Raw genomic sequence first — 23,952 nt, 5'->3', positions numbered from 1 at the left:
ACCCACAGTAGGAGAGAGAGGTTCACACCTGGACCTGGGCCCTGAGAACATGGTCTAGACACCAAGAGGGAAAAGGAGGCTTGAAACACAGCTCAGGGCATCCAGAATGTGGTCTAGAATCCACAGATGGGTTTGAAACTAAAAAAAAAAAGATTCTTGACTTCATTCCATTCATCCTGGCTGATGGAAGAGAAACACTGCCTCTCTTGGTCTTGGTACTTTCTTCAGAAGACTGAGGCCAGAGGAGGTTGGGATGCAGTTACCGGGGTGAGGTATGTGTGGACTACTTGCCTGCGTGGAGCCATAACCACCTCCATAGTATCTCTGCTCGTTGAGCCAGCGCACGACAGGAGGCACAGTGTCGAAGTCTTTGCGTGCCAGCAGAGCCAAGAGGGCATAGGATGTGGCCTCCACATTGTAGAGCTTCTTGTTGGGTTCCTCCCAGCGGTTTTTTTCTGCAGGGAGAACCCCCCCAACCCCCAATGCTCACAACCCTGTCCATCCTGTGAACAGCTCAGAGAAAACTCAGGAAAAAAAGACTCATAGCCTAAACCACTTGGCATTCAGGTGTCCTGGCCCACATTCTAGGGCCTCAATCTGCTGGCTCCTGCCTCATTCTCTTCCCTCATCCACCTTCACTCCTCCATATGAGCTCTGCACTGCAGCCCCACTGTGGGAGATTTCCTAAACTTGAAACACACATTCTTACCTCTGAGCCTTTGCATATTCTGTTCCCTTTACATAGAGTACCTATTCTCCATCTACTTTGTTAAATCTTACCCACCGTGCACAATTAGTGGGCACCCCAAGACTGAGTGGAGGTCCCTCTTCCTCCTGTCTCTCAAAGGATCCTGTGCTTCTCTGATCCCAGCACTCTGACACTCTATAGTAATCTATGAACTCATTTCTTTCTTCAATTGGAGTGTGAGGCCATAATGGCAAGGGCTGTGCTGTACTCATGGTGGTGTCCCAAGTGCCTAAGAAAGTTATGGTGGCAGAAACTGTCACTGAGAACCAAGAGGAGGATGACCTCCTGTCCCTGGGCACACAGTTGGACTACATTTCCCAGAAGCCTTTGCAGGTATATGGCCACATGACTAAGCTCTGGCCAATGGAATGTGCACAGCAGTCTAGTCCCTTGCCCAATCTTCCTATTTCCTTTTCAGCCTGAAAGAGCAGGATTCTGAGGCCCCAGAATGGCAGAGCCATGGAAAGATAGAGACCTGGATCCCTGCATCCCTGTATGGAGGAGAGCTGTCCACCAACAACATACTTTTGTCGTGTTAAACCACTTTGGTATTTATATGAAACTTGAGATACCTTATTATCAGTGAGTACAAACATGATACAGTGTCATCACTGGAATCAATGATTAGCTGCCCACTATGTGCTAGGCACTGTGCTAAATTCCCTATGGTATTATTTTACTGAATCCTAATTACCCTTTAGATGGTTATAATGTTACAGTGTTGTTGCTGTGAGTCACTAAGTGGTGTCTGACTCTTTTATGACTCCATGAACTGTAGCCTGCCAGGTTCCTCCATCCATGGGACTCGTTTCTTTCTCCAGGGGATCTTCCTGACCCAAGGATTGAACCCAAGAATCTCCTGGCAGGCAGATTCTTGACCACTGAGCCACTAGGGAAGCCCTAGGTATCATTTGAAGATGAAGAAACTAAGGTCCAGAGAGGTTAAGCGACTTGTACAAGGTCAGACAGTGAGAAAGTGGCAGAGTTGGATTTCAATTTAGATCTGTCTGATGTCCATGCTCATGGTCTTAATCACACCTCACTGCTGGGTCACAGCAAATGCTCAACACATGGCATTCAACATGGTTGAATGAATTATGCAGTGAGCCTTCTCATGTGGTTTACGAGGAGAAATTATCACACCACAGAGCCATTCATTGCAGTTCAGCTTGGAGAGTTCCATCCCAGTGCAGCTTAGAGCCATGCACCCCAGCTCGAGAGGGCCACCCTCAGTCCCCAGCCATGGGTCCCTCCGTACTCCTCCAGGCTACCCCTCACCTTTGGCTGTATTCAGAAATTTGGTGAGGCGGTCATCCTCCAGCTTGCCCAACAAAGCCAGGGCATAGGCAGCAATGGCCACAGTATATGGTCTTCGTAGCTCTCTGTAGTGGTTTTCAAGGAAGTTTCCTGCCTTAGTGATGCTGGGGCCCAGGCTCTGTGACAAAGAGGATTGGGTACTCTGGTCAGGGGAGCATTTCTGTTACAGACAACTGATGAAGATCACTTTCTGGGACCAGGTGGCTTTTGTCCTTGGGACCTGTTTGCCTTGGATCTATGTTTGAGGGTTTTCCATTCTGAGTTGCTTTGTTGCTGAGTACCTACTATGGGCTCTGTGTGTGTGTGTGGGGTGGTGTGTGTGTGGTGTGTGTGTCTAAATACCAAGTGGTGTGCTGGTGAATATTTAAGAACCAGCTCTCTAGTGGAGGCACAGGACTGGGTGGGGGGCCAGGGGTGTGGTACTAGTTCATTCGGGCTTTTCTGCAAGATGTTATAGAAAAACCTGAACTTTTGCCAACCCAATAAATTGCCCATTACAATGGCATAAAAACTTCCACCAGGGTCAATTTCAAGTAACCACTGTGATGTCCTTGAACATAGAATGGGAAAGACATACTCCCAACAGGCATTCGTGAGCTAGTATGAGCCAGATTCAGCACTCCAAGGGAACACCTCTTATTCAATCATTATCAGCTAGCTCTTACAATGTCCCAGTCATATAGCTGCTCATTTAATCTCATAAAATCCTATGAGGCAGGCATTACTTTCATCATTATCTTACTGCACAGCTTAAATACAGTGACACACAAAGATGGGGACCAGGGGAAGACATGATTTGAAGTGTTTGCTGATTTCCATGGTGTCAATACTATCATCCCTGATTTCAACCCACCAGTGTGGCACTGCTGACTGTAGATTTGGCAAGAGAGGAACAGTGGAACAACATGATATAATATTCCAATACAGAGATACAATAGACATAAATAACCCTGAAAATAATGATAAAAAGTAGCAAAATATTTAGGAAGTGATACATTTTATCACTTGTTTTCAGTGTTTAATCTTTGCAGTGTGAATTTATATGATTTAATTTCTAACAATGATTGTGTTCAGCAACCAGATTGCAAATTCCTAGAAATTTAACAACTGGCTTTCCCAAGCTGGGTAGTATCCTATTGATTTAAACACCATCAGTCTGGCTCCACCGCCTATGCCATACTTTATTTTAATGTTGCTGTATTGTAGAAAATGTTGTGTTGTAGTAGAAACAACCCTTTTGACTGCCTTCCTACAACTATCCTCCTCTGTTGTAAGAACACCTCCTCCCTTTCATTCACATGGCCACAATGGAAGCAGCCATATTTGCCCACTGAGACCTACTTCCTGGTCTCAGCTGATTGGTTCAGGGGTGATCACCTGACCCAGGATGAACCAATCAGAGACCTTCACTGGGAATCCAAAAGTTCTAGCCTTGGTCTGACTATTTCCTCAAGGAAGACAGCCATGTTCTGCCAGGCAGATTGGGTCACAGGCAAAGGAGAATTATAGGGCAAGAAAGGATTGGAAGACATGGGAGAACATAAAGAACAAAGAATTCTGGCAGAGTCCTTGAAGCTACTTTCTTTTCTTTTTTTTTTTTTAAGTTTTTTGACTGCAACGCATGGCAAGCAGGATCTTAGTTCCCCAACCAGGGATGAACCCATGCTCCCTGTAGTGGAAACAAGGAGTCTTAACCGCTGGACCACCAGATTCCTACTTTCATTTTTGAACTCTGTAAATTCTTAGATCCCTAAAATAAATTTCCCATTTATTTTTGCACAATCTAGTCACACATATGACAGCTAGGACACACATGTGGCCTCTGAGACAACTCAGAGAGTCCTAAAAAATGCAAAAACTATTATGTCTATTTTACAAACGCACACATAAGGCCTGACAAAGGGTACATGAGAGTCAGGATTTGAGGTCAATTTTATCTGACCCCACAGTCCTGAAGCTCTTTTCTACTATAATTTCTCTCAAATCTCCAAGATTGGAACCAGGAAAACCTGGTTTAAAGGTCACCGGCATTAATGGTAGCAGCCCCCTCCCCTCCATCTCTTTTCTGGGGTCCTGAGAAGGAAGAAGCAGCTGGCTGAAAGGGAGATCCTCAAGTCCCCCACTAGGGAAACTAAAAGTCAAACAACCCACTCTCAAAACCCCAGAGCAAAGCAGATGGAGTGATTACAGGCTCTCAGGAGCCTGTCTTTCTAAGCTTCTCTGCTTCAGAACCAAAACTAGAGGAATAAGGGACAGCAAAAAGCCAACATTATTAATCCTTTCCCTTCTGGGATCACGCATGCTGAGTCATGACTCTTTGTGAACCTATGGAAGACGCTATGGACTATCCTGCCAGGCTCCTCTGTCCATGAGATTTTCCAGGCAAGAATACTAGAGTGGATTGCTATTTCCTACTGCAGAGGATCTTCCCAATCCAGGGATCGAACCCACACCTCTTGCGTCTCCTGTGCACTTCAGGTGGATTCTTACTACTGAGCCACTGGGCAATTCTTTGGGGTCATGGACATGGGTCCCTTTAAGAATCCTCTTAAAGATCTCCAGGAAGGATGTTCCTCCCATTTTTAGTTCTGTGTCCTCAGTTTTCTTTAGGGAAGCCATAAGGATATAAAGGGCTTTCCTGGTGGCGCAGGTGGTAGGGAATCTGTCTGCAATGCAGGAAACCCAGTTTTGATCCCTGGGTCAGGAAGATCCCCTGGAGAAGGGAATGGCAACCCACTCCAGTATTCTTGCCTGGAGAAACCCATGGACAGAGGAGCCCGGCAGGCTATAGTTCATGGGGTCGCAAAGAGTTGGACACGACTGAGTGACTAACACACAGGAATATGAATGTAGGAGTCTTGTGGAAAGCAAGCTGAAGGGGCTTTTTGTTGGGCTTGGGTACAACTCTCTGAAAATGGTAAAGCAGGCAGAAAAGACCCAATCTTTGATTTCTCTGTGCCTCAGTTGTCTCTTCTGTAAACTGGGGGCAGTAAGAGTAGCCTATCTCTTGGGCTGTTACAAGGATTATAGGAATTAAACATATGAGACTCTTGTTTTGTTGTTTAGTCGCTCAGTCGTGTCCAACTCTTTTGCAATTCCATGGACTGTAGCCCGCCAGGCCTCTCTGTCCGTGGACTTTCCCAGGCAAAAATACTGGAGTGGGTTTCCATTTCCTTCTTTAGGGGACCTTCCCGACCCAGGGTCAAACCCACGTCTCCTGCATTGCAGGCAGATTCTTTACCACTGAGCCACCCGGGATCTAGTTAATTGCTAGATAACTGTTGGAAACTATTATGGCCACTGTGGTGACTGTTAGTGCACTGGGAGCACTGGAAATGCCCTGAAAGCAACATCTCACCTCAGGTGGCTGTGTCCTTTGTGGGGGAGGGGAGGGTGGGGACACTTACGTTGACCTGTGCCTCGCAGATGTCTTTAGCCTCGTGCAGCGCGATGAGAACAAAGGCTGTAAGGGACACATCTTTCTCCCTGGTGTCCTTGAAGCCACCCTAGAGGAGAAGCGTGGAAGCAAAGGCAGGGTCACCAGTGTCTTCACATGTCAACCTACGCCCCCTGTAGGCTCAGTGGATCAAGGCAGGGCTGGGTCTCTCCCCAGCCCTCTCCAGAAGGGCCGGACTCTTTAGTATTCATTCATTCATCCTGCAAATATTGCTGGTGCTGTGGATGAGATGTTGGATGAAGACCAGATTCTAGCCCCAGCCCTCGCGGTCTGCTAGGGGAGACAGACAGGAACCAACCAGCTCATCGACAGATATATAATTAGAAAGTGATGAGTGCTGTGCAGAAGCGATGTGGCATTGAGAATGGACTATGGGAGTGTGACTCCGTCGTGGAAAAGTGTCCCCGAGGGATGATAGCTGGAACCACAATCTGAGCAGAGAGAAGTCAACTCTCAAAGGGGGTGGGGCTTAGCATGCCAGGCAGGGGGAACAGCATGTACAAAGGAGAGCAAGGTTCCTAGCAGTACAGATGGAGTGAGGAGAGAAGTGGGTAAGGCCACGAGGCTGGAAGCCTGAAAGGTCAGGCTTACGCATCCATTCTCCAACTTAAGCACACCTGGCGGGGGTGGAGACGCGTTAAAACGCGGATTCCTAGACGTTGCCCCTAAAGCTTCTGATTCAGTGCACCTGGAGTCCAGCCTGAGAATTTCTGACATTCTGCATTTTTAAAAGCTTGCAGGTAATTTTGCTGATGTTGCAGGCCTGGGGATCACACTCAGGACCATAGCTCTAAGGAGTTCTATGTTTAAGAGCAACAAGAAGCCTGGGGGTTTCATTTTGCACTGGATCCTGCAAGTCTCTGATCTTTGCAAGGGAGGAGAGACACTCTCAGCGCCCTTATTTCCCTGTCCCCGCACGCTGTGAATTGGGCAGTGGGTGGATGGTGGAGTCTTTCTCCAGTCCATCCTGTGATGCTCTGGTGCCCTCTCCCCTGGCCTGCCCCGAATCTCTGCCTCTTACAATCATTTCTTGGTGTATCACGGGCCCATCCTCCTGGAAGATTCCATCAGGCTTCTGCTTCTCCAGGATCAGCCATTTGACGGTCTCACAGAGGTCCCTGGAGTCTATGGCGATGAGGTTGGCGGACAGTGCAAAGACCTTGACCACGAAGGCTGTCAGCCTGGGGGTGGGTAGAGAGCGTGAGCCAATTGGCTCTGGGATCCGGAGACTGGCATCCCAGCCAACCAATGAGCAGAGTGGGGCCGGACCTGGCCTGGTTCCTTCAAGCTCATAACCCAGCATGGTATGCTGATCATTCAGCAGGCTGGTACCTTGACTCTGGGTGGAGACCTACCTAGACCACCCCAGGCTGAGATCCAGGGCCTGCTCAGGGATGTGAAAGGCTGAGGATGTGCAAGCTGATCCTGGAGACTCACCAGGTGCTGGGGGGCCGATTTTGGAAGGCGGCGTAGGCTGAGCTTTTTTGTCTGAAAGCCAGCTGCTGGGTGTACCCTGCAGGGAAGAGAGACGTGTCACCAGAGGCTGAGTGGAGGGGGTGGCTGGTGGGTGTAGGCCCTCCAGGGAGGGAAGGGGCTTAGAGAGAAGATAAAGGTTCTGTGAAGGGCGGGACGGCGGTCTAGAGAGCAAAGAGGGGCTCTGGGTAGGGGGCGGGTGTGCGGGAGGACGAAGAGCTAAAGAGGGACTCAGAAGGTGGAAATATCAGAGGGGGAAGGAATTCTTGGAGGAGAGGGGATTCAGAGAGAAGAGGTTTTCAAAATGGGTTCTCAGGGGCAAGGGGGCCTCGGCGAGAGACGGAGCTCAGAGAGGGGTTCAGAGTGGGGCGAGGGGGCAATCTCAGAGGAGGGGCGGGACCCCGAGAGTGGCGGGGTCTCAGGAGTGGAGGGGGCTAAGAGATGAAGCCGGCTCAGTGGGGCGGGGCTCAGGGGCGGAGCAAGGACAGAGGGGCGGGTCTCAGGGATGAAGTGGGCTCAGAGGGGCGGGCTCAGGGGGTAGAGCAGGCTCAGAGGGGCGGGGTTCAGGGGTGAAGCAGGCTCAGAGGGGCCGGTAGGACGTGCACCCTTTTTGATGAGCTCCAGGGCCTCCTGGCGCTTCTCCAAGCCGAACTTCTCCCACTGCTCGGTGCTGTCCAGGTAGTGCACGGCGATGACCGTGGGCGTCATACCAATCATGTTCTGCTCCCCACAGCCCGAGGGGGTTTGGATAAGGTGCTTCAGCCGCTCTCCGTCGATGGCGTCCTCCGTCATTTCGGCCACCGGAGTCCCTGCAACCCGGCAGGAGGATGGCACTCAAGTCCACGGCTGCTTCCAGACTTTTCAGGCTCTGACCAGCTAGGGCCAAAGTGGTCAGGGACAGCTGGGGGCATGTGAATAATGGAGATGCTTCATGGCTGAATGGCTGGAGGGGGTTTTGCATTTGTGGGGGGGTGAGGGTGGGGGTGGGCTTGTGCTTCACAGGGGAACTCTGGGCCCTGGCTCCTCTGGTTCCACCAGCGGTAATAACAGTCATGAATACTTTTATCAGGCTTCATGCTATTCCCCAGGCTCTGTTCTAGGAGAATACCATATAGTATTTCATTTAATCCTCTCAACAACCCTTAGATATCAATACTATTATTCACTCCTATCACAGATGAGGAAACCAAGGGTCTCCTTGCCAAACTTCACAGCTGTCAAGATGCAAGGTGCCTTTCTAGCTCCGTCTTGCCCCAGTTCTCCACCCGAGACAATTAGATCTGGAATTTCTGGTCTTGAACTATATTGCTCATGTAAACCTCTTTATCAGCAAAAGCTGTTTGCTGAACTGGAGCTGTTTACTGCCTGGAGCCTTCTGTGAAGTGGTTTGAGGAGGGGTTCTAGCTGAAGAGGAGGCAGGAGACCAGTGGTTAAATATCCCTGGGGTGAGAGCAGATGGAAGTGGGCTCCCGACTCTCGGGTCATGACTCTCCTCCCAACACTGTTCTGGGTCTCCTGGGGTTGGGGTCCAAGGGCATCTCACCTTGCAGGAGGATCTTGGTCTCTGACTCTGTGTCTGGGACTTGATCACTAAGATCTGCAGCTGGGACTTCCTCTCGCTGCACCCCATCTGCCAGGTGAATGGGAGACACCGATGGCACCAGCTCCCTCCCACCCCCTCCTCATCACCACCACCTAGGCCTCACTCCCTCTCCCATGGCTGACTCACCTTGACCCAGATATTCTGGATTCAGTGTGCGAATGGCCACAGTTTTGTTGACTCTTATTCCTTCTGGCTGGATGGTGTTAGGGGCAGGGGGAGTTGCATGAACAAGACAGACAGTCAGTCATATTCTGGGGATTACTGTAGCATAAGGCATGAGGGCCTCCACCGGAGATCTTAGCTGTGTGACTGAGGTCAGTTACTTAACCTCTCTGTGCCTCATCTTCCTTCTATATAAGGAGGTAATATAAACATCTACCTCATGCCTATTGTTGTGCAAGTTCATAATATAATTATAAATTAACAAAGAAGTAACAAGACCTTTAGAAATCTTTCTATGTGCCTAGATGATTGCTCTCCTGTGGTTAATTCATTTAGTCTTCACAACAACCCACTGGAGTGGGTACCGCTTTTATCACTCCCATTTTACAGATGGGGCAGGGACTTCCTCATGGTCCAGTGGTTAATAATCTGCCTTGCAGTGCAGGGTACATGGGTTTGATCTCTGATAAAGGAGCTAAGATCCCACATACCATGGGACAACCAAGCCCCCGTGCTGCAAGTACTGAGCCCATATGCCACAACTAGAGAAAAAGGTCCCTGGGCCACAACTAAGCCAAATAAATAAACATTAAAGATGGAGGAACTGAGGAACAGACAGGTAAAGTAACTTGCCCAAGCTCAGAAAGCAAGTAGAACAGAATTTGCGTTTGAACGTAATAGTCTGGCTCCAGAGTCTGTTTTTAAAACAATGCCTCCTAATGGGCTAAATAAAATAAAAAAATTTAAAACAAATAATTTAAAAGTAAAAGAAAAAATTTGAGCGAGTAAACAAGAATAAATATTACAGGAAAGAGAAAAAATAGATGAAACAATGTACATAACTACTTAACACAGTGCCTAGCAGACAGTAAGTGCCCAATTAAAATAGGGGCATCTTAATTAGAGTCAAAGGCCCAACACAAGCTCTCGTGTATATGCACATAAGCCTCCCTGGAGGACAGTGGGTGCTTTTGCCTTCACAGAACCCATTCTCCTTTTGCCTGGAGTGATTCCCATCTTTCCCTTTGCAGACTGAGTTCCTGCCTATGCTGTATTCATCAGTATGTGGCATCCAGCTCTCTAGGAAGAAAAGCTCTTGATCAGCAGTGCTGCCAATTTCCTTGGTGTAGATTTCTCCACCATGATGGATTCCAAGCTACCACCATCAGTGAGTGCAGACTTGGGAAGTGGTAGACATACTGGATCTAGGGAGCTGGGTATCACAGGCTCCAGCACACTACTGGTTTCTTCCCACCAGTGCCTGTGTTGAGTCATATTGAAATTCACAGCAAGAGGAAAACTGTGTGCACCTATCTAGACACACTTTCATGTAATTTTTAAAATACATTGTTTTAATGATTAGATTTATTCCAGAACATTAAAGTAGTTGAAAAAATATGTTTGCTTCCATTAAAGCCAGGAAAGAAACATTATAATAAGTTATGATTTGGGTATAAATAAAACATTTCAATGTGAAATCTTACTGTCGGTTTTGATACATTTGGTTTTGAATGTTTCAAAATTTTTTCAACTACTGTAATGTTTTTGGGAAAAAATAACCAATAAAAATATACACAGGCCCAACTCAGTTTTCTTTTGCTTTAGGCGTCAATATGACATAGTTTGACACCATCAAATTTGTCTCTAAAATTTTGATATTTTGTATATTGCAGGGGTTTTTGGAATGGATTTTGACTTCTTAAAATATTGCATTAAAATAATTTTGATCTTGTTTATGATCTTATGTTTTGCTTTAAAGTATTCATGAAAGATGCTAAAATCCTTTCATTTTGGTTGATGATTTTGTCTGACTGTTAGTGCATATTTCTCGTTTTCTGGGTTGAGTCTTTTTTTTCCTGTGGGTCTTCTTTTTTGTTGTGTGTCAATACATATTTTAAGGGTAAGAATCATAGGTACAAAAGAAGTGTCCTAGTTCTTGCAATTGTATATTATTCTTTTGCAATATTTGCTCTGTGAAATATATCTTCTCAAGATTTTAAAATTTTATTTATTTGACTTATGATAGCTTATGATATCTTAGCTTATGATATGTTAGTTCCATGACCAGGGGTCAAATCCAGGGCCACAGCAGTGAAAATACTGAGTCCTAATCACCAGACCACCAAGGAACTGTCCCCAAGATCTTTAAAGTCAGAAGAAAACCCCTGTGTTAAAATGTTACAAGATGTCATATTTGATATTAAAATATATTTTAATGAAAAAAAATTATTGATCTCTAAGTTTTTGGGTGTCTGCTAAAAATTCTGTGCGCAAGAATAACGCCTCACTTGCCTCACCCTAATCCTGGCCCTCCTTCCAAACTTCCAGAACTCCTGAATCTCCTATGGTGTGCCTGGGTCTCCAAGTTGGGTTCACAACACAGGGAGAACTGGAGCCTCTCCTGAAGGACAAGGGACAGCAGGTACTCCAAGGACTCACCACGACCCTCAGGGTCTTCTTGACACCATCACTGATGTAGTAGTTGTAGACAGCAGCCTTGACCTCCACCTCATGGAGGCCGACCTTCAGGGGCACAATGACGTAAGGCACTGCCACCGAGGACCTGGCTGGGATCGTTATAGTCTGCTGGTGGCGCCTCCTGGCGGTGGCCAGGCTACAGAAGGCTGGATTGTAGAGCAATTCCACCCTCACCTGCCAGGGAGAGAGCGTGTGGGGTCAGGAGAACATGCCACAGACTGGCTCCCTTGAGTCCCCGCTCTCTCCATGTCTCTGTTGCACCAGGGATGCACCTTGAATTCTTCTTCCTGGTAGTTGTAGAGGACCGCTCGGATCTCCACTTGCTCATTGCGCACCACCGAGTAGGGGAGACGCAGGTCGATAAAGAAATCCTGCATCACAGTGACCTCATAGGGGTCAGCCACACAGATCCCTGCCAGGAGTGGAAACAGAACGCAGAGTGTCAGGAGTGGGGCCAGGGGACTGGGCAGGGTGGACTGGGTCCAAGTTCTTGCCCCTGCCAATGTCTCAGTGCTTACACTTGACCGCGGGAGCTATCCCAAGGTCTTTGCAGAAGCCCGTAGACAATATGGGGGCTTTCCTGGTGGCTCAGATAGGAAAGACTCTGCCTGCATCACAGGAGACCTGGGTTCACTCTCTGGGTCAGGAAGATTCCCTTGGAGAAGGGAATGGCAACCCACTCCAGGATTCTTGCCTGGGAAATCCTGTAGACAGAGGAGCCTGGTGGGCTCCAGTCTACGGGGTCTCAGAGTTGGACATGACTGAGCCACTAAGCACACACACACACATAGATAGGACATAGTGGCGGGGGCGGGGGGTTGGGGAGGTTTGATCCCTGGTCAAGGAACTAAGATCCTGCAAGTCGCATGGTGTGGGCAAAAAGAAAATCTCTTAAAAAGAAATGACTAAGCCAGAAACTGACACAACACTGTGAATCAACCATAATTCAATTTTTAAAAAAGGGACTTTCCTGGTGGTCCAGTGGCTGAGACTCTGGTTTCCAATGCAGGGGGCCCAGGTTTGATCCCTGGTCAAGGAACTAGATCTCACATGACACAGCTAAAAGCCAGTGCAATCAAATAAATAAATAAAAAGAAACATCTTTTAAAAAAGAATTGACTTCTGATACCTGATTTTTGTCATTTAAGGAGGCATCTATACATCTCCAAAAGGCACTTACTCTTTGACCCCTAAAATATGCTCAACTCCAATAATAAAAATAATAGTTCACACTCACTGAACATGTACAATGTGTCCAGTACTATTATAACAATTATAAAATCCCAACACTTTGCGTAGTTACTCTTTCAGTTGTGCCCATTTTATGGATGAGCATCAAGAGGCTGAGTAACTTGATTAAGGCCACACAGCTGCCCAGAGAAAGATGTGGGATTTGGACTCAGGGACTTGGGCTTGGGAAGTGCCCTGCTTTTAACAATACTCCTTCTTTATCCCATAAGAGCTCTTAAGTCTAAAATTTTCAAGTTCTATTGGTTGCATGCATGCTAAGTTTCTTCAGTCATGTCTGACTCTTTGCAACACTCTGGACTGTAGCCCGCCAGCCTCCTCTATCCATGGAATTCTCCAGGCGAGAATACTGGAGTGGGTTGCCATTTCCTTCTCCAGGAGATATTCCCAACCCAGGGATCAAACCCAGGTCTCTGGCATCGCAGGCAGCTTCTTTACTGACTGAGCCTTAAGGGGAGCCTAAATGTCTTATACATACTGCTATATTTTAAATGGATGACAAATAAGGATCTCCTGTCTAGCCCAGGGAACTCTGTTCAATGTTATGTGGCAGTCTGGATGGAAGGGGAGTTTGGGGGAGAATGGATACACGGATATGTATGGCTGAGTCTCTTCACTGCCCACCTGAAACTGTCACAACACTGTTCATCGGCTGTACTTCAATATAAAATTAAAAAGTTAAAAAAAAATACTGAAGGTCTAACAAACTCTGAGGTAAAACTCCTTTACCAGACTGCAAATAGTCCAGGGACCATGCTTAAGGGGCAAGGGTCTAACGGTAGTTTTTAACATTTATTTTTTCAAGCTGCAGGAACATTTTTTAGGTAAAGGAAACCTCAGACAGAACCTTGGTATACAGAAATGTACAACAGGCAAATATGAAGATGCCCTGATTTGAAACAGGGATGGGGACCCCAAACTAGAACTGTGCTGAGTGGCTTTGCAGTCCCAGGCAGAAGGAAAACTATGTGCCTTGCGTATATGATTTCATCTGCCGTCATCACTTGGTCAAGAGAAATTGTCCGAAAATCACAATTCCTTCCATGAAAAGCAAGACAAGCAAAGAAGCAGATTTTAAAAGTCTTGAAACCAGGAAAGTAAAATGACACTGAAGTATAATTTATGATAAATTATAACTAAATAAACATACTAGAGTAACTGGGTGTGGTATAAATGAAATACACTTAATGCTGTGAGTTTTAATACATCTTTTTTTTTTTTTTAGTGTTTTTAATAGTTTTTCAACTACTTTAATGCTCTGGGGGAAAAAATAACCTTTAAAATGGACAGAAAATATGTATATGAACCACGTCTTTCCTTTGGCCTCAAGCTCCAACAGGGCTCAACACGGTGCTGGTCTTTATTTAAAATCTAGGTATTTTGTACTTACTGGATTTTTTTTTTTTTTGGCATTCATTTTGACTTCTAAGAAAACTATTGCATGAAAATATAATTTATCTTGATGACTGAGTTTTTGGCACCCACTTAATTTTGCATTCAAAGTCAGTGCCTCACTTTCCTTGCCCCACTCCCAGACCAGCTCTAAACCATTCATACTTGACTAGGGTTTGTCAGGGTCTCACACGCAGCCCTTGGTGGCAGTGGCAGGGGGAGGGTGTGCATACCCCTTTTTGTTGTGTTTCACAGCCTGCCCACTGATGTTTTAATCACTCACTTCATCCCGCCTCCTCTTTTAATTGCTTTACTCACTATCATGGCAACATCACCCCTACCAAGTTCTTGTTGCAAATTATTCTATATGATATTATAGAATAATATATCACATAGCAAATAATTCTGTATGATATGGTGAATATAAGTCTTTATGCAAGTGTGTGCTCAATCGCGTCCAAATCTTTACGACCCCGTGGACTGTAGCCCATCCATGAAATTTTCCAGGCAAGAATACTGGAGTGAGTTTCCATTTCTTACTCCAGAGGATCTTCCTGATCCAGGGATTGAACCTGCCTTTCTTGCATCTCCTGCTTTGGCAGGCAGATTCTTTACTACTGCGCCACCTGGGAAGCCTGTGTGTTTTTATACGTTTGTCCAAACCCACAGAAACATTAAGACACCGAGAGTGAGCCCTAATGTCAGCTGCTGCTGCTGCTGCTAAGTCGCATCAGTCGTGTCCGAATCTGTGCGACCCCATGCACTATAGCCTACCAGGGTCCTCCGTCCATGGGATTCTGCAGGCAAAAGTAATGGAGTGGGTTGCCATTGCCTTCTCCGTAATGTCAGCTAAGAACTAGCAAAGATAATGATGTGTCCATCAATTGTTACAATGTTGATGGTGAGGGAGGCTGTGTATGTGGTCGGGAAAATGGTACATAGGAAGTCTCTGCACCAGCCTCTCAATTTTGCTCTGAACTAAAACTGCACTAAAAATAAAGTCTATTTACCAAGTCATGATGTCACTCACATTCTGCACTCTAATCCCTCTCTAGTAACAGGGCAAAGTGTCAGCCAACAGAAACAAAAGATCTGTCAGGACGGAATGAGAAAATGCTCAGGGGATCTGGGGTCCCGGCCTCCGAGGACCGGACCACCATCCTCTCTCACCTTTCTTGTCCGACAAGCTCACGGCCAGAATCTCCCAAGTGGTGACGGAGTCTTTCAAAAACACTGTCGTGAAATTCGTGGAGATTCTGGTCCAGGGAGAAATGGGGGTGGGGGCGGGGGTTGAGGATTAAGAGAAGACATCTAGCAGGGTGCAAGGGGAGACCAAGTAGGCAGGGGCCACAAGGGACAGGGTTGGAAGGGGGCTGGAGGTGGGTACATTTAGGTAGCCCCAACTCGATTTTTCTAGGCTGGGTTGTGTGCTTCCACCATGATTCCACGCAAGAAGGGGGTCTGAGGTGCATGCAAATGCAGTGTCCAGTCAAGGGTGATCATAGAAGCTGGCCTGGGGATGGGCTGAAGTGAGGCCATCCCAGCCTTACCCATTTTTGTCTGGTGGTTGAAAGTCCTGAATGATGATCCACAACCAGCTCTCAGGGAATTGGCTTCGGGAAATGATGTCCTCTTCTGGGATTATTTCATCATCCAGGTCACCTGTGGGTGGGGGTGGGGGTTTAAAACAGACTGAATCCCCCCTCCTGCTCCCTCCACTGTCCCTTTTAGATATTTATCTTTATAATCCCCTAAAGGGATTCCTAACATGGACACGCCCAAGGTCACATGACCACTTCCAGGGATCCTAGGCACATTTGCCCCTAGAGGCTCCTTTCTCCATAAAAAAATATTACATGTCATATTTTACAGCCATGTTGGTATAAAGGTAAAAATAAGCCACACTGCATTGAGTTGATTTGTTTTTTCCCCTTCTTTGATTTTCAAGGGAATGAAAACATTTGCATGAATGAGCCTCTAAAGGCATCATTGGTCCAAGCCTGCTGTGTTATGTTAACCATGTGATGGTTAAGTCTATCCTGAAAACAATGGGGCTAGCTGAGAGATTCCCTGGACTTGATGGAGATTGCCAAAGAGACTGTGGCTTTTAAAAGCCATCTTGACCCCATCAGCAAGTACACAAAGCTAGGCTAGAATAGAGTTAAATTCTGGCTGAGCTTTCTTCAAAAAATGATGAACAGATTTTAATTTGATTTTGGGGCTTCCCTGGAGGTTCAGATTGTAAAGAATCTGCCTGTCAATGCAGGAGTTTCAGGTTCAGTCCCTGGGTCTGGAAGATCCCCTGGAGGAGGAAATGGCTCCCCACTCCAGTATTCTTGCCTGGGAAATCCCATAGACAGAGGAGCCTGGTGGGCTACAGCCATGGAGTCACAAAGAGTCACTCAGTGATTAATACTCTCACTTTTCTGCCTAACCACAGAGTAGGTGGGATTCCATAGATACTTAAATCCACCCATAAAAGTGAAGAAAGTGAAAGTCACTCAGTCATGTCCGACTCTTTGCGACCCCATGGACTATACAGTCCATGGAATTCTCCAGGCCAGAATACTGGAGTGGGTAGCCCTTCCCTTCTCCAAGGGATCTTCCCAACCCCGGGATGGAACCCATTTCTCCTGCATTGGAGGCAGATTCTTTACCAGCTGAGCCACAAGGGAAGCCCAATACTCTGGAATAATCTATCAAAGTGCCTTTGGGATACTAACTCTTAATCAACCCTCTGTATTGTCCCCAGTTGGCTAAAGAAATGACACAATGCTAGGGGGAAAATAAGTCATCCATGTGTGTGTAAATCATGCACACATTGTCTAAATTTCTTCTTTGCAAAAGAAAAGTCTTGGGTCACTGGAGCAGAGAGTAGCATGCCTAGTCATTGTAATTTGCAAAGAGACTGAAGGTCGAGTTCTGTGCTCATGTATGTTGGGAATCACTATGTTTTTGGTGGGGTAGAGGGTTGAAGGGGTTGCTAGTTTTCCAGCGAAAGGAATTCAGAAATATTTGACTTTGGCAATGGCTGCTTTTGAGAGGTTCTGCAGATAATTCAGTTTCAACAAAGCCCATTCTGGCACAGAAGTCCTCTAATTAAGACATATTAAAAGATGTTTTTAAAAAACAAAAAGAAAAGGAGAGGGACTTCCCTGGTGGTCCAGTGGTGAAGGTCCTGAAGTTCCACTGCAGGGGGCACAGGTTCAATCCCTGATCAGGGAACTAAGATTCTGCATGCCACATGGCATAACCAAAAATTTAAAAAATTGAATAATGGTGGGATCAGGCCACACTGGGCTCCTCTGTCTCTCAGCACAGATGGCAGTGGAGACTCTTGTCAGTTCTGTAAAGGCCACTTTGTGGTGAGATCACTCTGATTTTGCTTAAAGGGGGCTTCTAAGAGAAGCCCTGGGTTTGCTTAAGATTGATGTGGCCTGAGATGTAGAATTTTGACTGTGTACATGTCCTATCCAGAACCGAATGGATGACTGAATGATTGAACATTGACTGGGCAAAGGTTGAGCAGGTCTCTTCAGAAGGCAACATGAATTAGTTTTCTTTGGTAAAGGCAAGCTTATAACCCATCTCATGTCTTCCTACTGGCAACTAGTGTGACCAGCTCTATCTTCTAGAACGTTCCCTCAGACCGTGGGAGGGAGGGGTGTCCTGGGCACTGGCAAAGTCAAACTTCAGAGTGTCTGGGGCCAGGGCCAGGCTAATCCAGCCAGGCAGGAAATTTCCTTGCCCTCAGGAGAGGAGTCTTCTCCACTAGGCTAGGTCCGGCTTCCCTCAGGCAGGCACTTTCTTCCACCTACGACAGACCCGCATCCCCCTCAGACAGGACGTCCTTCCCTCTCAGACAGGGATCTCCTTCCCCCACTGGAGATCTCCTCCTCCCTCAGACAGGCACGCCTTCCTCCCTCTGCGGACAGGCCTCCTCCCCACCTGGGGCTCGCTGGATAGGGACCTCTTCTTCCTTCAGACAGGCACCTGCTCCCCCTAGGACTGGACTCCCCGCTCCTTGAACGGACTGGCTCTACCCCTCTTGCCCTTGAACGGTTGGCTCCTCCTCCCACCTCGGACAGGCCCGGCCTCCCCGGGACTCACTCCTGGCCAGCTCCAGGGTGCCATCGCGGCTGTGCTGCTGCCGCAGCCGAGCGATGTACTCGCAGCAGTCCAGGAAGGCCTTGACGCACGCGTCGCCCTGCAGGATGAACTGGGCCCGGCGCTGGCACGGGAACTTCATGGGGTTGTCCCGCATGCCGTCTTCGCAGCACTTGCGCAGATCGCCGCTGTACTGACCCACTATGGGAACACAGAATCCCCCCCACGTCCCGCGCGGCCTCAGCTGCGGCCTCGAAGCAGCAGGCACTCAGGACACAGCCCAGGGAGAACTTCCCCACGGTCAGACCCTCCCCTTCCCTCTCTAGCTGGGATCCAGAAGGGGTGGGAACCAGCGGAGGGCGCACACCTTTATCCATCCTCTTCTCCATGAGCTGCACCGAGCGGCGTCGGCGGGCGGCTGGTTTTGGGCACTGCGGATCTAAAGGCAGGTGGAAGGGGAACCAGATGGGTTAGGCACCTACTATGTTTCTGCTTTATTGACTATGCCAAAGCCTTTGACTGTGTGGGTAACAATAAACTGTGGAAAATTCTGAAAGAGATGGGAATACCAGACCACCTGACCTGCCCCTTGAGAAACCTGTATGCAGGTCAGGAAGCAACAGTTAGAACTGGACATGGAACAACACATTGGTTCCAAAGAGGAAAAGGAGTACGTCAAGGCTATATACTGTCACCCTGCTTATTTAACTTCTATGCAGAGTACATCATGAGAAACGCTGGGCTGGAGGAAGCACAAGCTGGAATCAAGATTGCCAGGAAAAATATCAATAACCTCAGATATGCAGATGACACCACCCTTATGGCAGAAAATGAAGAGGAACTAAAAAGCCTCTTGATGAAAGTGAAAGAGGAGAGTGAAAAAGTTGGCTTAAAGCTCAACATTCAGAAAACGAAGATCATGGCATCTAGTCCCATCACTTCATGGGAAATAGTTGGGGAAACAGTGGAAACAGTATCAGACTTTATTTTTTGGGGCTCCAAAATCACTGCAGATGTTGACTGCAGCCATGAAATTAAAAGACGCTTACTCCATATATATGGAATTTAGAAAGATGGCAATGACGACCTTGTATGCAAGACAGCAAAAAAGACACAGATGTGTATAACGGACTTTTGGACTCAGAGGGAGAGGGAGAGGGTGGGATGATTTGGGAGAATGGCATTCTAACATGTATACTATCATGTAAGAATCGAATCGCCAGTCTATGTCTGACGCAAGATACAGCATGCTTGGGGCTGGTGCATGGGGATGACCCAGAGAGATGTTATGGGGAGGGATGTGGGAGGGGGGTTCATGTTTGGGAACGCATGTAAGAATTAAAGATTTTAAAATTAAAAAAAAATTTAAAAAAAAAGACGCTTACTCCTTGGAAGGAAAGTTATGACCAACCTAGATAGCATATTCAAAAGCAGAGACATTGCTTTGCCAACAAAGGTCTGTCTAGTCAAGGATATGGTTTTTCTAGTGGTCATGTATGGATGTGAGAGTTGGACTGTGAAGAAAGCTGAGTGCCGAAGAATTGATGCTTTTGAACTATGGTGTTGGAGAAGACTCTTGAGAGTCCCTTGGACTGCAAGGAGATCCAACCAGTCCATCCTAAAGCAGATCAGTCCTAGGTGTTCGTTGGAAGGACAGATGCTGAGGCTGAAACTCCAATACTTTGGAAACCTCATGCGAAGACTTGACTCATTGGGAAAGACCTTGATGCTTGTAGGAGAAGGGAATGACAGACGATGAGATGGCTGGATGGCATCACCGACTCAATGGACATGGGTTTAGATAAACTCCGGGAGTTGGTGATGGACAGGGAGGCCTGGCGTGCTGCAGTTCATGGGGTTACAAAGAGTTGGACACGGGTGAGCGACTGAACTGACTGACTGATGTGTCCTTGGTTTCCTTCCTACTGCTGCCTCCCCTCACCCCCACCCCCGCCGTGATGTTGGAGTGTTATTGCAGCCCATACCGAGGCTCAGAAAGAAGTGATTTGAGAGATGGTGGTGGAGGTGGGACTTCAACATCCCAACCTGCACCCCAGAGCCCCGCCCTTAGCCTGCTCTCAGTATCTGGGGGATGGAGGCCCCGCTCTCACCTGCCCTGCCTCTCCCTGCCTCCTCACCTGTCCTCTGCTGGGTCTCCAGGCCCTGGCTGGTCTTGAGGGTGAGTCCTGCATCCGTGAAGACGCCAGCATAGTCTCTTCCACTGCCTGGGGTGCAGCCAATGTCCGCTTTCTCCACCACGTCCCAGATCTGCGGGGTGGAGTGGAGGCGGAGGGTCAGAAGTGCCACCACCCTCTGGCCAACTTGTCTATCCAGCCCCACCCCACCCACCCTATCCTGCTCCCCAAGCTGGCAGGCCACGATGAACGATCCAGAGTTGGACTCTGGACTGCATCCATTCCCAGTACCACCTTTGTCCACCCACATTCTCAACCTCAGCTTGACTTCAACCCATCCCCGTGTCTACATCCATTCAGACCTCTATGCTCAGCCCATCTGCTCCGCTCCATCACCATTCCCAGGTGGCTCAGTGGTAAAGGATATGCCTGCCAATGCAGGAGACACAGGTCCCATCCCTGGGTGGGGAAGGTCCCCTGGAGAAGGAAATGGCAACCCACTCCAGTATTCTTGCCTGGGAAATGCCATGCACAGAGAAGCCTGGTGGGCTACAGTCCATGGGGTTGAAAAAGAGTTGGACAGGACTGAGTGACTGAACGACAACAAGCAGCATTCCCACCTCAACCCAATGCCATCTCTGAACCAACCTCAGCGACTCTGGGGCATACCTTACTCTGGGTCAATTTGTTCTTCTTATTCAGCACAAACACGCCCTTGTCCACGGCTACCAACCCCACTCGGGACCCGTGGTTAGCCTCGATCTTCAGGGTTATCTGTTTCCCGGGTCGATGCTTTTTCTCTTCCTTCCCATCATTTTTCACCACCAGCTATGGGAGGGGGAGCAGGTTGGAGGGGGAAGTCAGCCCTGTAAGACCCCAAGAAGCCCAAGACAGAGGAGGTCTTGAGGTGGACTGAAAGGGGAGGGGAAGAAGCAAGCCAAACTGGCATCAGGCAGAAAAGAGAGAAAACCAGGAGCAAGGCAGACACTGAGTGCAAGCCTCCACTTACGAAATAAATGAATCATAGGGATCAAATACACAGTGTGAAGAAGATAGTCAGTAACCACATAGGATCTTTGTATGGTGACACGTGGTTACTAACAGGACTCGTCATGGTGAGCATTTTGAAACACAGAAATATCGAATCACATACTGATATTCGGATTGTAGAAATGTCATACACCAGGAACTAACATAGTGGCATAGGTCAATTAGGCACTTCCCTGTAGCTCAGTCAGTAAAGAATCCACCTGCAATGCAGGAGACCCAGGTTTGATCCCTGGGTTGGGAAGATCCCCTGGAGAAGGAAATGACAACCCACTCCAGTACTCTTGCCTGGGAAATCCCATGTACAGAGGAGCCCAGCAGACTACAGTCCATGGGATTTCAAAGAGTCGGACATGACTTAGCGAGTAACCACGACCATAGGTCAATTCTACTTCAAACAAACATACTCATAGAAAAAGAGATCAGATGTGTGGTAAAGGGAGGGGGAACTGAGTGAAGGTGGTTAAAAACAAACTTTCAGCTATAAGTACCAGGGGTGTAATGTACAACATAATAAATACATGTACTTAACCCTGCTGCGCCATTATATAGGAAGGTTGTTAGAGGAAACCCTGAATTCTCACCACAAGGGGAAAGATTTTTTTTTCTATTTCTTTAATCTCATATCTCTATGAGATGACCAGTATTCACTCAACTTATTGTGGTGATCACTTATGATGTACCTCGGTTAAATCATGCTCTACACCTTAAACTTAGTACTGTGTGTAAATTACATTTCAATAAAACTGGGAGAAAAAGAAGCTAAGGGAACTTCCCTGGTGATCCAGTGGTTAGGACTTTGCCTTCCAATTCAGGGAGTACAGGTTCGATCCCTGGTTGGGTTGCTAAGATCCCACCTGCCTCCCAGCCAAAAAACCAAAAGCATAAAATAGAAGTAGTATTGTAACAAACTCACTAAAGACTTTAAAAAATGGTCCATATGAAGAAAAAAAAAGATGAAGAAACTGAGGCTGAAAGAGACGGAAGAATGAGATGGGAAAGGAGGAGGGGCAGGTACTCTGAAATGGGGGAGAGGCATGGACTCGTAAGGCTGGAGAGAGACAGAGCCAGAGGCACAAGACGGGGAGAGGGACAGCCAGGCGGAGGGTCCCCAGATGGGCACAGAGAGGTGCCAGGGAGCTTACCGTGCCCATACACGAGTCCTTGACATCCACCCACACAGAGTCGGCCACCACCTCCCTCTGGCCATTGGCATTGATCAGCGTGTAATAGGCCACCAGGCGGAAGGAAGGGATGAAGTCTGATGTGATGGTCAAGGGCAACACCACCAGGTCCTGGCCGGGCTCTCGCTCCTGGCGTCCCACCTTCAAGAGCTTCCCCTTGTTCATGATCTGGGGGAACAGTTCAGTATAAGGATCAGGAAGGTGAGTGGGAGAATGGGTGGGAGTCAGGGTTGGGGGAGGTGGAATCTGGGATGGATGAGGGCTCCCAGGGATGCTGGGAGTTCTAGAAAGCCATGGACCATGTAGGTGTAGTAGCGGATCTTGGCTTGCTGGCTGGGATCCGTGCGCAGGTGGAAGTTGACGTTGAGAGTGTCCCCAGGCTTGAGCTCCACGCGGGGCACAGAGAGGTGCAGGTAGTTATTGGAGTTCCCCTGGGTGTTGTAGGGTAGGGCCTGCATGGTCCTGGTGGCCTGTCGCTCCTCAGGGATATTGTCCTTCTTTGTGCGTACCTGGTCAGGGAAAGACAGACGCCATGATGCCCACCTGCCCTCCCCAGAGACATCTACATCCATACCCCTGAGACTAGGCATTTCATGTGAGGGGAAAGACTTTGCAGATGAGATTAGGTTAAGGATATTAAGGAGATGGGGAAGAAACCGAATGATCCAGGTGGGCCCAATGCCATCACAAGTGTGCATAGAAGATGTCTAGGCAGGGACTTCCTTGATGGCACAGTGGATAAGAATCTGCCTGCCAATGCAGGGAACATGGGTCCGAGCCCTGGTCTGGGAAGATTACACAGGCTGTGGAGCAAAAGCCTGTGTGTCACAACTATTGAGCCTATGCACCCTAGAGCCTGTGGTCTGCAACAGAGAGAAGCCACCTCAGTGACAAATCCAAGCACCACAACTAGAGAAGCTGGCAAACAGCAACAAAGACCCGGTGCCACCGATGAATAAATAAAATGAATAAATAAATAATTTAAAATAAAAAGGCATCTGGGCAGAAGACATCTAGAAGGTAGGACCCTGCTGTGCAGATGGAAACACATCTGTGCGTGCAAACTTTTACATACAGAATGGATAACCAAGGCCCTACAGCACAGCACAGGGAGCTCTATTCAATATCCTGTGATAAACCATTATGGAAAAAACTATGAAAAAGAACGTACATATGTATATGCCTAACTGAATCACTGTGCTGTACAGCAGTAATTAACACAACATTGTAAGTCAATTCTACTTCAATCAAATAAATGAAAACATAAAGAGAGCCCTTTTATGCAAATGAAAACATGTCTGTGGATGGCACATCCCTTTATGCAAATGAAAGGAACCCACTCTATGCCCAGGACAGGATCCTTTTGTGCATAAGTTAGGACCCCACTCTACAAAATTAAGTCCCCTGAGGCTGGCCCAGAACTCACGGTGATGGTCAGGGGATCCCGTTTGTTCTGTGTGTTGATGCTTAGCATGGCCACGCCATCATCCTGGGTCAAGGACTGCACATTGCTGCCCTGGGTCACCACTGGGATGCGGCGGGCAGGGGAGCCGTCAGGGTTCGTCACGTACACCTGTGGGTACAGGGGCAGGTGGAGGGCA

The 23,952-nt window shown here is 47.8% G+C and overlaps 1 protein-coding gene across 2 annotated transcripts in view; it reads right to left on the bottom strand.

Moving 5' to 3' along the window:
- LOC138440998 (complement C3-like) overlaps window positions 1-23,952 on the bottom strand; it is a 36,735-nt gene that overhangs the window by 6,826 nt on the left and 5,957 nt on the right. For both annotated transcript variants that reach the window (XM_069591332.1, XM_069591333.1), the window contains 19 exons: window positions 23,778-23,924; window positions 22,651-22,860; window positions 22,313-22,519; window positions 20,790-20,948; window positions 20,124-20,253; window positions 18,353-18,424; window positions 17,989-18,186; window positions 15,429-15,540; window positions 15,049-15,134; window positions 11,511-11,650; window positions 11,200-11,412; window positions 8,725-8,791; window positions 8,539-8,625; window positions 7,601-7,804; window positions 6,960-7,035; window positions 6,544-6,703; window positions 5,473-5,571; window positions 2,027-2,183; window positions 292-455 (listed from right to left, as the gene is read on the bottom strand). In XM_069591332.1, coding sequence (XP_069447433.1) covers window positions 292-455; window positions 2,027-2,183; window positions 5,473-5,571; window positions 6,544-6,703; window positions 6,960-7,035; window positions 7,601-7,804; window positions 8,539-8,625; window positions 8,725-8,791; window positions 11,200-11,412; window positions 11,511-11,650; window positions 15,049-15,134; window positions 15,429-15,540; window positions 17,989-18,186; window positions 18,353-18,424; window positions 20,124-20,253; window positions 20,790-20,948; window positions 22,313-22,519; window positions 22,651-22,860; window positions 23,778-23,924 — 2,688 coding nt within the window. The remainder of the gene's footprint in view (window positions 1-291; window positions 456-2,026; window positions 2,184-5,472; window positions 5,572-6,543; window positions 6,704-6,959; window positions 7,036-7,600; window positions 7,805-8,538; window positions 8,626-8,724; window positions 8,792-11,199; window positions 11,413-11,510; window positions 11,651-15,048; window positions 15,135-15,428; window positions 15,541-17,988; window positions 18,187-18,352; window positions 18,425-20,123; window positions 20,254-20,789; window positions 20,949-22,312; window positions 22,520-22,650; window positions 22,861-23,777; window positions 23,925-23,952) is intronic.

Source organism: Ovis canadensis, chromosome 5, assembly GCF_042477335.2.
Source record: "Ovis canadensis isolate MfBH-ARS-UI-01 breed Bighorn chromosome 5, ARS-UI_OviCan_v2, whole genome shotgun sequence".
In the NCBI taxonomy this organism is placed as follows: Eukaryota; Metazoa; Chordata; class Mammalia; order Artiodactyla; family Bovidae; genus Ovis; species Ovis canadensis.
This window is presented reverse-complemented; position numbering and strand designations above follow the sequence as displayed.